The sequence below is a fragment of the Mustela erminea genome, chromosome 7, assembly GCF_009829155.1.
Source record: "Mustela erminea isolate mMusErm1 chromosome 7, mMusErm1.Pri, whole genome shotgun sequence".
NCBI classification, from domain to species: Eukaryota; Metazoa; Chordata; class Mammalia; order Carnivora; family Mustelidae; genus Mustela; species Mustela erminea.
The window spans coordinates 22,844,690-22,858,112 of NC_045620.1; the positions used below are offsets into that span (position 1 = coordinate 22,844,690).

The 13,423-nt window shown below is 37.4% G+C and overlaps 1 protein-coding gene across 6 annotated transcripts in view; it reads left to right on the forward strand.

Moving 5' to 3' along the window:
- The window catches only part of RBM39 (RNA binding motif protein 39), a 32,375-nt gene that overhangs the window by 14,037 nt on the left and 4,915 nt on the right, over nucleotides 1-13,423 (forward strand). For 4 of the 6 annotated variants that reach the window (XM_032350804.1, XM_032350805.1, XM_032350803.1 and 1 more), the window contains 5 exons: nucleotides 2,630-2,767; nucleotides 5,382-5,447; nucleotides 7,331-7,535; nucleotides 8,141-8,218; nucleotides 12,085-12,135. In XM_032350804.1, the coding sequence (XP_032206695.1) occupies nucleotides 2,630-2,767; nucleotides 5,382-5,447; nucleotides 7,331-7,535; nucleotides 8,141-8,218; nucleotides 12,085-12,135 (538 nt within the window). The remainder of the gene's footprint in view (nucleotides 1-2,629; nucleotides 2,768-5,381; nucleotides 5,448-7,330; nucleotides 7,536-8,140; nucleotides 8,219-12,084; nucleotides 12,136-13,423) is intronic. The other 2 variants (XM_032350806.1, XM_032350808.1) reach the window with 1 other exon arrangement.

Consider the following 13,423-nt stretch of genomic DNA (forward strand, 5'->3'; position numbering starts at 1 on the left):
CACTGCTTGCTAGCTCAGGTGTTTTTTAAATGGTGATTATAGGATTTAAAGAATATTTTCGAGCAACACATAATAAAATAGTCACTTTGATAGCTTTACAAACCACTGAAATAAGTAACTAACTCTTAAAATAATCTGGTTACTTCATCAAATTTTTTATATTCTAAAGTTATGTGCAAGCCTTGGAACCAGATCTGACTTAAATTCCAGTTTTACTCACTGTTAATGAGCTGTATGTAACATTGGTCAAGTTTGTAGCTTTTGCCATATCTAAAAGATAATAGGTTGTTTAGTGTTTTCTAAAACACTTAATATTATTTATTATAACAGTGGGAAAATAATTGTTAGGAAATGGGAAAAATTACTTCCTTGAATCCTTGAGTCATTTCCTGCAAAGGAGGACAAATTTATTTCTATTTATTTATTTATTTATTTTAAATTTTTTTATTTATCTATTTGACACAGAGAGACGCAGGGGGTGGGGCACAAGCAGGAGGCGTGGGAGAGGGAGAAGAGACTTCCCTCTGAGCAGGGAGCCTGATATGCAGCTTGATCCCAGGACCCTGAGATCATGACCTGAGCCAAAGGCAGATGTTTAACAACTGAGCCACCCAGGTGCCCTGGAGAATGAATTAAATGGTGCATAGATTGTCATGAAGAGGGCTAGAGTCTTCAGATGAAAATGAGGGTTTTTGTTTTTTTTTTTTTAAAGATTTTATTTATTTGACAGAGGTCACAAGTAGGCAGAGAGGAGGAAGCAGGCTCCCTGCTGAGGGGAGATACCCCCCCCCCCAATGTGGGGCTTGATCCCAGGACCCCGGGATCATGACCTGATCCAAAGAGAGAGGCTTGAACCCGCTGAGCCACCCAGGTGCCCCTAAAATGAGGTGTTTTTTTTTTTTAAGATTTTATTTATTTATTTGTCAGAGAGAGAGAGAGAACGCGAGCACAGGCAGAGTGGAAGGCAGAGGCAGAGGGAGAAGCAGGCTCCCTGCGGAGCAAGGAGCCCAATGTAGGACTCGATCCCAGGACGCTGGGATCATGACCTGAGCCGAAGGCAGCTGCTTAACCAGCTGAGCCACCCAGGCGTCCCTAAAATGAGGTTTTGAGTTGATTTAACTTTAACCTCTTTTGGACATTGATACTCAAAATTCCTCAATCTGTTAATATGAAAAGGAACTTTTGGTAGAATATGAATTGATAACCATTACCTTTGAGAAAGACTTCCTTTCGAAAAAAATGACGGCTAAATTGAATGCTTTGCTTGATGTGATTTTATATTGACAAAAAAAGCCCCTTTATGGCAGCCAGCCAGTTGGTGTGTACTGTACTTTGAGTAACCGTGATTTTGAGCATACGTTAATTTTGAATGAACAACGAATTCTGTGAGACAGTCTTATTTTCCGCATTTAGTATGTCTGATATCAGGATGCATCTCATTTAGATGGCATAGTGTACTTTCAGGATTGATTTCATTTTACATATGAAATGGAGTGTATGATTGCTTTATATATGATTTAACGCTTGTAAAACTTCAAAGTTTTTTATTGTGGCAAAATATTTTTTTTTTTTTTTAAAGATTTTATTTATTTATTTGACAGAGAGAAATCACAAGTAGTCGGAGAGGCAGGCAGAGAGAGAGAGAGGGAAGCAGGCTCCTCGCTGAGCAGAGAGCCGGATGCGGGACTCAATCCCAGGACCCGGAGATCATGACCTGAGCCGAAGGCAGCGGCTTAACCCACTGAGCCACCCAGGCGCCCCGCAAAATATCTATCTTAAGCTGGATAAGATACTGAAGTTTTTTTTTTAGAAAATTGGCATTTGAACCATTTTCTTAAAATTTTAATTTAGTGCCCTTAATCAATCACATGTAAATGGGAGTATTTGTCCTGTTATGACTTAGTAAATTTAGTAATTTCATTACTAGCCTTTGATATTACTTGTCATTAAGCAAACCTAAAATGAATAGGATTTTACTATGATTAGAATGATTTGGATTAGGGGGCCTGGGTGGTTCAGTCGTTAAGCATCTGCCTTCAGCTTGGGTCATGATCCCAGGGCCCTGGGATCAGGCCCTGCATCCAGGTTCCCTGATCCCTGGGAAGCCTGCTTCTCCCTCTCCCGCTCCCTCTGCTTGTGTCCCCTCTTGCTGTGTTTCTCTTGGTCAAATAAACAAAATCTTCAAAAAAAAAAGGGGGGGGTGCCTGGGTGGCTCAGTGGGTTAAGCCTCTGCTTTCAGCTTAGGTCATGCTCCCAGGGCCCTGGGATTGAGCCCCAAATCCTGCTCTCTGCTCAGCAGGGGGCCTGCTTCCCCCTCACCCTCTGCCTGCTTCTCTGTCTACTTGTGATCTGTCAAAAAAATAAATAAAATCTTAAAAAAAAAAAAAAAAAGATTTGAGGGGTGCCTGGGTGGCTCAGTTGTTAAGCATCTGCCTTGGGCTCAGGTCATTATCCCAGCATCCTGGGATTAAGCCCCTCATCGGGCTCCCGGCTCAGTGGGAAGCCTGCTTCTCCCTCTCCCTTTCCCTGCTTGTATTCCCTCTTTTTCTGTCAAATAAATAAATAAAATCTCTAAAAAAATGATTTGAATTAGTGCTCTGTGATGTGCATTTTTTCTTAAAACTTGCAGGCAGAAAAAAACAGAGCTGCAGCAATGGCGAACAATCTACAGAAGGGAAGTGCTGGACCTATGAGGCTTTATGTGGGCTCGTTACACTTTAACATAACTGAAGATATGCTTCGGGGAATCTTTGAGCCTTTTGGAAGGGTAAGTCCCATTATTTTCAATGATCCTTGATAGGTTCTTCTTACAATATAACTGCATAATAATTCTGTGTTTCTACTTTGTCATGTTTCAATGAGGTTTAATAGTAAGATGGGAAAGAGTGGTTCTGAGAGGGTTTTGTGGCATCTTAGATTAAGGTAGTATCTCTGAAAGAAGGATAACATTTGAAGATAAGAATCTTAGTGTTGTCATTCATAATGCTGCAGTGAAACGCATAGAGTATTAGAAGCAATCACTTTTTTCCAAGTCAATATGAATGATGAGAGTTTCCGGTGCATTTGGAATGATGAGAGTTTCCGGTGCATTTGGAATGAGAGATTTTGTTTTCCTTGGTTGGGTCTTTGGGGGAAGGGGGGTTATTTATCTATCTATCTATCTATCTATTTATTTATTTATTTTTAAAGATTTATTTGTTTATTTATTTATTTGACAGAGATCTCAAGTAGGCAGAGAAGCAGGCAGAGAGAGGAAGGGAAGCAGGCTCCCTGCTGAGCAGAGAGCCCCATGTGGAGCTCGTGGAGCTCGATCCCAGGACCTTGGGATCACAACTTGAGCTGAAGGCAGAGGCTTTAACCTACTGAGCCACCCAGGCACCCGGGTTTTTTTTTTTTTTAAAGTGTAATCTATCTCAACAATGTGGGTGCCCAAACTCATGGCCCCAAGATCAAGAGTTGCTTGATGTTCTGACTGAGCAAGCTAGGCCCCCCCTGTTGATGTTCTTTGGATGCTTGTTTTTGGCCTTTCGGAACATTAAGGTATATGTACAGAACCTTTTCTCTATCTACTCAGTTAAGTAGTTAGACTTCGTGTTCACTTGGTCCTCATTTTATCATGACATTTTATTTTAGAATAAATGTTAATAATAGTGGGTTGTACTGTAGTTTAAAATATTCATTATGTGGCTGTGGATAAAAATGTTGGTAACTGTTAATACTGCATCTACTACTAATTTTCATTTCCCTTGGATATACTTTTTCACTATTTCCATTCAGCCCCTTTGTTGAACTGTTTAAAGAGTGCATAATGGTAAAAGTTGGGTGTTGACTGTGGGCTTTTTATTAAATTAAATTAGAAATGAGCACACACTTCGCATACAAATCTTTTTGTTTTTGGTCAGTGACTACAAAGTTAGTGCATTCCTGAAATTACCGGACATGAAGAAATAGAGTACATCCATGCTGTATTTTAATTTTTTATGCTCTGTGTATTAACAGCTGTATTGAAATACTGGGGTGTAGTACACAAACCATAAAGTTCACCTGCTTCAAGTGAACAATTCATTGCCTTTGAAATATCTATCCAGAGTTGTGCAGTGATCATCTGCATTCAGGGTTGATTTTATTCTTAAGATTTTTTAGAAGATTGATTTATTTGGGAGAAGCAGGGTTGGGGACAGAGGAGATAGTTTCAAGCAGATTGAGTGTGGAGTATGACGGAGGGCTTGATCTCTATCTAAATCATGAAATCATGAGCTGAGCTGAAACCAGGAGTCAGGCACGTAACTGCTACCCAGGTGTCCCTGTTTGTAAGATTTTTATTTATTTTTTATTTTGTCTCTCTTGAATTTTTTTTTTTTTTAAAGATTTTATTTTATTTATTTGACAGAGATCACAAGTAGGCAGAGATGCAGAGAGAGAGAGAGAGAGAGAGGAGGAAGCAGGCTCCCTGCTGAGCAGAGAGCCCGATGCGGGACTCGATCCCAGGACCCCGAGATCATGACCTGAGCCGAAGGCAGTGGCTTAACCCACTGAGCCACCCAGGCAAATTTTTTTTTGTCAGAGAGTATGCATGCACACAAGCTGGGGGAATACAGTCTGAGGGAGAATCATGCTCCCCCTGAGCAAGGATTCTGTGGGACTCCATCCCAGGACTTCGGGGTGGGATCATGACCTGAGCCAAAGGCAGATGCTTAACAGATTGAGTCACCCATGTGTCCCAAGATTTTTAAATAATGTTTACACCCACTATTTGACTTGAACTCAAAACCATGAGACCACGAATTGCATGGGCTATTGACTGAGCCAGCCAGGTGCCCTTGTTTTTAGTTATTCCAGCATCTTGGACAATTTGTCATGTCTGATATAATTGGGAATTTTGTGTTTTTAGCATAATGGAAAGAAAACAAAATGTTAATTTCTAGCACCTGATTGTAGTTTACAAAGGATCTCTGGTTTTTAGTGTTGTGGGTTTTTTTGTTTTGTTTTGTTTTTCTTTTTATTTTTTATTTTTGATTTAACAGATAGGTATCACAAGTAGGCAGAAAGGTAGGCAGAGAGAGAGAGAGGAGGAAGCGGGTTCCCTGCTGAGCACAGAGCCCCATGTGGGGCTCCGTCCTCAGCTGAAGGCAGAGGCTTTAACCCACTGAGCCACCAGGCGCCCCTAGTGGTTTGTTTTTGAGGCAGAAAATTGTACTTTTTATTCTACAGTGCATAACTTCTTGTTTGAGAAGCATCTAGGCTTTCAGAAGTACTTTTGGAGATGGGTTGAGATGATTTGTTTTTGTTTTTAGGTGGGGAGACTTTAAATCATGTTTCAAGGAATAAAATGCTTTTGCTTCCTCCTTTGCAGTTACATAATAATTGTTTTTATTTTTTAGATTGAAAGTATCCAGCTCATGATGGATAGTGAAACAGGTCGATCTAAGGGATATGGATTTATTACGGTAAGCAGTTACTATTGTTAACATTATGATATAAATTTTGATTGATTGAATGACTTAAGGTTTTAGACCAAAGTAATATAGTAATACTTTAGTTATTGATAGTGGGAAAAGGTGCTTGGTTCTTTTTTCAAATGGTTTAAAAGTTTGTCTTCAGTAGGCATTTATACCAAATGTTGGTGCTTGCTTAGCCAGTTTTCTCTTACCGTGAATATAGTTAATTTATATAGCTAGTATCCACAAGATTGAAATTTATGACCCCATTATGAGGTTTTTTTGGTCTGTAATACTTTTTGTGATGTTTCTGGCAGTTGAATGCAAGTGTCTTGATACTCTTTTTTTTTTTTTCATAAATGGGTTTTATTTTATTTTTAAAGATTTTATTTATTTATTTGACAGAGAGATCACAAGTAGACAGAGAGGCAGGCAGAGAGAGAGGAGGAAGCAGGCTCCCTGCTGAGCAGAGAGCCGGATGTGGGGCTCAATCCCAGGACCCTGAGACCATGACCTGAGCGGAAAGCAGAGGCTTTAACCCACTGAGCCACCCAGGCGCCCCTGCTAGTAACTTTTTTTAAAAAAAAGATCTTTTTTGAGAGACAGAGAAGAGGAGCAGGGGGAAGGAAGGGGGAGGGAAAAGGCGACTCCCTTATTAAGCAGGGAGCTCAATTTGGGACTCATTCATTCCCAAGAGTCCAGGATCATGACCTGCCCCTATTAAAAATATCTTTAATAAATGATACAAGGTGGGATAGGGAGGGAGACAAACCATAAGAGACTCTTATTCTCACAAAACAAACTGAGGGTTGTTGGGGAGAGGCGGGTAGGGAGAGGGTGGTTGGGTTTTGGACTTTGGGGAGGGTATGTGCTGTGGTGAGTGCTGTGAAGTGTGTAAACCTGGGGATTCACAGACCTGTACCCCTGGGGCTAATAATTCATTATATGTTAATAAGAAAAAACAAATCTCTTTAATACCAACTATGTGTGAACTGTTTGCTATGATTTAGTTATCTATGTACAAAGCTTAGATTATTTTAATTTACATGGTTCTGCTGTGTGTTCATAAATGTTTTGTTAAGTGTCTAATCTTTTTTTTCTCAGTAGAAAATGTTTTGAGTCATACTGATGAGATACTAAGCTGTGGGATTGCTGGGAGGTTGTTGTCATCATTGTGTCGTGTGTGTGTATGTGTGTGTGTGTGTGTGTCCCCCGTTAAAAATGAGAATTAATGTGCAACTAAGTTTGTGTTTGCATCCTGGGCATTAAGAATTTCCATGATTTAAAGAAAAAATATTTTTATGATTTTATTGGCAATAAAATGACCCACAATTTTGTATTAATAACAGCTGAGTGAACTTTTAATTTTTCTGTTTAAAGATTTTGTTTAGTTATTTGACAGCAGAAGCAAAGGAAGCAGCCAGTAGAGGGAGAGGCAGGCTCCCCGCTGAGCATGGAGTCTGTTGTGGGACTCGATCCTAGGAATCTGGGATCATGACCTGAGGCTGAAGGCAGTGTACTTAATTAACTGAACCACCCAAGCACACCAATAGCTCTTTTTTTATGATAGGAAATAAAGCACCGTTTTAGTTTATCTGAGCACATTAAAAAGTTTTGATTTTGGGAAAATTACTTCATTCATATGCTCTCTTACTAAGATTCCTTATTTCTGAATTTTGGTGTCATTTCGTAATACCTTGCTGTTTAAACCATCATATTAACAAAACGAATTTGAATGAGTTTGTGATCTGGTTATATTACTTAAAGCTAGAAATTCTACTTTGCCATCCACCCACTTGTATAATTATTGAATAGACTAGACTTAATAAGTAAGCTTACCTCAGTGTATACATGAACTCACATACTGGACTTCACCTTTACCTCAATTACAGTTTTCTGATTCAGAATGTGCCAAGAAGGCTTTGGAACAGCTTAATGGATTTGAGTTAGCAGGAAGACCAATGAAAGTTGGTCATGTTACTGAACGTACTGATGCTTCCAGTGCTAGCTCATTCTTGGACAGTGATGAACTGGAAAGGACTGGAATTGACTTGGGAACAACTGGTCGTCTCCAATTAATGGCAAGACTTGCAGAAGGTAAGTTTTCACATGTGTTGTGAATGATTTATTGTGGATATGGTAATGAGTAAGGTAACTGACACAGACTCAAAAAATATTTTTTTTTACTTTGTGGTTGACCTTATTATTCTTTTTTTTTTTTTTTAAGATTTTATTTATTTACTTATTTGACAGAGAGACAGATTACAAGTATGCAGAGAGGCAGGCAGAGAGAGAGAGAGGAGGAAGCAGGCTCCCTGCTGAGCAGAGAGCCGGACGTGGGGCTGGATCCCAGGACCCTGGGATCATGATCCGAGCCGAAGGCAGAGGCTTTAAACCACTGAGCCACCCAGGCGCCCCGACCTTATTATTCTTGGGTGGTAAATGCAATTTCATAGATGAGGCTACTTTTAAAAAGTTCTAATGGAATCTACTTTGTGGTGGTGCCTTTTAAGTGCCATAGCATACATTACAGGATTCCTTTTGCTTTCTTAATGATATTTATATCCTCAGTTGCCCAGATTACAAGTCTTGCTTGTAAATACTTATAGTGAAGTAACTTTGGTAGTAGTAAGCACCCAGAAAATTGGGGTTTTCTACTCTTAACATAGTAAGGACTGTAAAATCTGTTTTCTTTTACACAGGTACAGGTTTGCAGATTCCACCAGCAGCACAGCAGGCTCTACAAATGAGTGGCTCTTTGGCATTTGGTGCTGTGGCAGGTAGGAATTGAATCTTTTCTAATTTGAAATCGTTGTTTTTCACCTAATTCGAAAATTTGCCAAATTTTTGCATTTAAAAGGACTTACTGAGAATTCAATTCATCAAGTACTTTCTAGCTTGTAAATTTAAAGGAAATGGAAATACAGAATAGAATTATTCACTAATAATAATAGGCTATCAGGGCATTTTCTTGAACCCTACGTACCATTTTTAGTTGGAATTACCTGTTAGACCTTTGTAAATCCATAACTTTCCTTAAATACTAAAATGTATATTGTTTTCAAGAAATGTTTCTTTGTAATGTTTGAGTTGAGAAAACTATTAGGGACCTTTAAATCAAGCTTTATGTAAAATAATTACAATACCAAGAGTGCTTTCATCTAAACAGTACATGGTATTTTGAGATTTTCAGTTAGGGGAATGGGAACTCATGAACAGGGCCGGAAAATAGAGAAGCAATGGTCTATTGTAGTTGTGTAACAGGGGCTTTGGTTTATGATAAACACTGTTTTCGTTTGGCTTAAGTTCCTCAAATTTCCTTTTATAAACCTTGATGCTAATCAAAACCTGTCAGCCAGCATAGCATTTAATTTTGAAATGTTGAAGAATTTGCTTTTAGAACATGTAAGAAGAACCATTTGTATTTTGGACCTTGGAAAACAGAAAATCTATATCCCATGAAAGTATGGCACTTTGTATTATGAATACTATCTACAAAGTGAGACTCTGTAAATGACAGTTTGTAAGTTTAAGACCACAGTACTGCATCTGAATATACATAAATGTCCATGATTGATTCATGGACCTCTTTATGTAGTTAAGTGATTTATAATTTCCATTTAAATCAAAAGCTTATTAATTAAAGGACAGAATCATTTATGATTGATTCATGATTTCCATTTAAATCAAAAGCTTATTAATTAAAGGAGAGAATCTTTCTGCTTTTTATTTTGTTATTAAGAGAGAAGGGCCTTTTCATTGTTTCCTTTTTAGTGGATGTCCCCACGTTTGTAACTTGAGAAAATCTGCCTTTTCTGTTTTTGTGTTTCTCCTGTCAGATTCTATTATTTATTTTGAAATCTGATAGGTATTTATAAAACTTTTGACAGAACCAGGGTGCCTGGGTGGCTAGTGGGTTAAGCATTGGTCTCTTGATTTCAGTCAGGTCATGATCTCAGGGTCGTGACATCATCCCCACATCATAGATTCTGCATAGGGCAATGGAGTCTGCTTGAGATGCTTTCCCCTTCTCCCTCTGCTGGTAGCACTTACACTGTCTCTCCCTCTCTTTCTCTCAAATAAGTGAATCTTTTTTTTGATAAAACCATACTTGCTTGTCTTTATGGGGAAAAATCATAACCATTAATGGACTTCTGTGTTTTGAGTCGCTGGAAAACTCCCCCAATTATCACTGAATTGTTTTGACTCTATAAACAAGTATTAGACATTTAATTGCTTGAGTCACCAAATAGCCAAAGAATGTCAGTTGGTTTAATCAAGGACATTAAGGAACCCATCCCTTCCAGAAATGTAACTCAGTCTATGCTTTTAAACTTGCTATTCAGGGGCACCTGGGTGGCTTACTTGTTAAGCATCTGTCTTTGGCTCAGGTCCTAATCTGGGCATCCAGGGATGGAGCCCCATAATGGACATCCTGCTCAGCAGGGAGCCTGCTTCTGCCTCTCCAGCTGCCCCATGCTTGTGTTCTCCTTTGCTTTCTCTGTCTATAATAAATAAAGTCTTTACGTCAATAAATAGACTTGCTGTTTAATCTGAAAACTAACCTTATATTGCTTCCCATTGTTCAGATCATTCCTTTAATAATTTTAGAAAATGCTGACTTTATCATATTCTAGTTATTTCACTAGAGGGTAGTGAATATTTGCTGTCTTTGGGGATTTGGTATAGTAACATAGGATTTGTTTCTCAACAATCTTATGTTATATCCTGGGTGCGGTATCAAATATGTTGATTTGATGTTCTTCATAAACAGTATCTTCACCTAATTGAAGATTTTTGAAAATTAGACATTATAACTATCCTTAGCCATTATTTCTCAATGCATAATGTATGGCTACACCTTCTTGGGCACATTTACTGTGCAGTTCGTAGTTAAGGTGGGCTGATTGTGATCAACTAGAATTCTGTAAAGGTGCATGTGGATTGGCTGAGTAGCCAGTTATCTGTGTTTGTTATATTCACCCTTACTAGTGTTTATTGAGATGATTATAAAGTTTGATTCTTTCTTCTTACGATTTCCATAGATTGTTATCGCTACTGAATTAATAATCTCTCAATTTTTAGGTAAATATTTACATTAACCTTGGTATCTTTCTCCCGATAGTCATCATTTAAAATCTTACCTCTTGTTGAAATGCTATAAATTGCTTTTCAGTGTGTCCAAAGCCCTTTCTCCTAAGTTCTTTAAAGCTGTTTTTTTAAAACCAAGGGTGAGTCTTTACTCTATCCACTTTATTTTAGAAATTTAAGAAGTTGTTCCTAAAGTAGAGTCCTTATCTTTATGAATCCTGTACTTTGTTTCCTAACTTGTTACAAATGACCTTTAAAATCATTTTTGGAATCTTGATAGGGATTTACATACCCTTAAAATAGTGTGGGTTTTTTGTTTTTTTTTTTTAAGTTTTCATTTATTCAAGTAAATTCTACATCCAGTGTGGGGCTTGAACTCAAAACCCTGAGATCAAGAGTCCTGTGCTCTTCTGACTGAGGCAGCCAGGCATCCCTTATGGTAGATTTTTTTCCCTATTATATGGAAAGAAAAGACAAATTGTGTTATAAAGTTTGACAGTGTTTCTATGGTCATATCTTCACGTTCCTTCAGTATATACCAGTTACATTTCTTGAACTCCCTCAGATACCAGTTTTGAGCCCCTAGGACCCAAGTATATTTTATCTCAGCATAACTTGGGGTGCTGATTCCTTTCCGTTATTGCCCCACCTTTTGAGATTTCTATTTTTAAGCAATGTCTGCGTCCATTGAGGGGATTGAACTCATAACCCTGAGTTGGAGTTGCACTGTCCACTGTGCAAGCAGGTGTCATTTTTGCCCATTTAAATTTTTTTTTTTCTGTACTCAGGAAGACACCTAGATGATGATGATGATAACGTGTTACAGTTAAATCACATGTTAATAAAAATTAGTTACTGGATCTAAATAATTTTTATGTTATGTATTTTCATAGTTTTTAACTTCAAGATAGCACAGTGACTTTTTTTTTTTTTTTAACATTTGCTGCGGTTTTCAGTGCTAAGCAGCTTTCTGTTAACTTCACTTCCCCTGGAGAATTTAATGATTATATGGGGAAATACACTGGTAAACATCCCCCTTATTCTTATTTTTGATAGTGACTAGATGATTGAATTCTTCTTGTATTTCATAGATTATAGTAATCTTGGTTAAAATTTATTTCTGCTTCATTAAATTTCCATACTATGCCAGGAAACCAGATCTGATTAAACTGTCATCTTCTCGCTAGAGTTGAATATCCCAAGTACTTGGAATTGAATTCTCAAGATCAGGGTTTTCATGGATTTTCTGACCGGTGTGCTTCCCTTTCCCCATTTCCCATTATTCCCATGTGAAGAGTAGTATGTGGAATACATAGGAGATGTGGTAGAGTACTAGGAGTAGGAGGACAGAGGCATAAGAAGTTTTCTAGGATAGGAGGAAAGACACAAAGGCCCCAAAGCCTTGTCAATGAGGAATGGGGAAGGAGGTTTGGCTGCCAGGTTTTACTAGAAGTTTATTTTGATAAACCCTGCTATGTAGTCCTCTTTTATTAATGCTTTCCTGACATTTACCCTGTTAGTTGAGGCTCTTCATTGTTCCTGCACTGAGCTGTAGAATTCTCTTTTGTTATAGATTTGCAAACAAGACTTTCTCAACAGACTGAAGGTGAGTTGAGCTTTTTATTTGTCTTTGAAATAGATGTCAATGTAGCAAGACATAGTTATTATATCACTTGTTACATTTTGGATTTTTTTAAAGAATGACATATGGTGTATATACATTAAGCCATCAATTAATGTACATTTCAGTTGGCTTAATCCAAACCATAACAGTTCCAAGGAACAAAATTAAAATGTCTGTGCATGTGCATTTGTTGCTTAGTTTGGCATTATCTTTAGTTTTGTATGTTTATCTTTGTGTTCTGATTGTTTTGTGTAGAAGTCAGAAAATGGAATTTGTTGTTTCAGCACATAAATCTTTCAGGAGTCTGAACTTAATTAACGTAAGGTTAAGGACTCTAACTTCAGTGACTGTATTAACACTACCAAGCAATGAGGCAGTTAGCCAGAACTAAATTGCATGCATATTTCAAAGATTGAAATAATTATTTCTAAAGTAGGCTATTTTATCTTGTTTTGATTGCCAAATCTCTGCCATTTGTTTATAGTATTTTGCTGTTGAGCTAATTCAGTATCCCATCTTTCATAGGTTGTACTTAAAAGTTGTTTAGGAGAATGATTCTATATGAAAATGTCTACCATGTTCCGTGATAGGAATTAATTGTGTATTTTAATTTTTTTCCAGTAAGTGAGACAGTTAACAATTCTTTTTGCAATAGATTGTAAAAAGTTTAAGTAGTGGATTTTTCTATTCGCTATATTTCTGTGCTGAATTCATTGTGTTCTGCATTCATCTAGGTGGAGCTGGAATGTTCCTATCACATATTTTCTAAATTTTTGTCCTATTCATTTAAGAAAATGAAAAAAAAATAAAGTAGTTCTCAGTTTTATAATAAGCTAGTGTTTATTTTCAAGAATATTTCCATTTGTTTATGATAAAGTACACGATGGGTCTCATTTTTATATTCATTATAACATAAGCATGGTTACATCTTCACCCTTTCTGAATGGAATAGGACATGTTAGCTTTATTAAGCATTTATATTTTCATGCAAAGCTTCATGCAAGAATAAACTTGTTTATTGAAGTAATAAAGTAATAAAGGGGCAAAAAGCACTTTTGTAATTATAACAAGTAATCATTTTTTATGATGCATTTCATGCATGGCCCTAATTTTTATTCAGTGGAATAATATCTGATATTTCCTCAGGTGATTGTTAATTTTAATTACCATAATTTCTAATGCACTGTTTTATCCTTAGCTTTGTTTGTTGTTATATATTGGAATGAAATTTGGTCAAATATATTGATTACGGTGAGTTCTGTAACAGCTA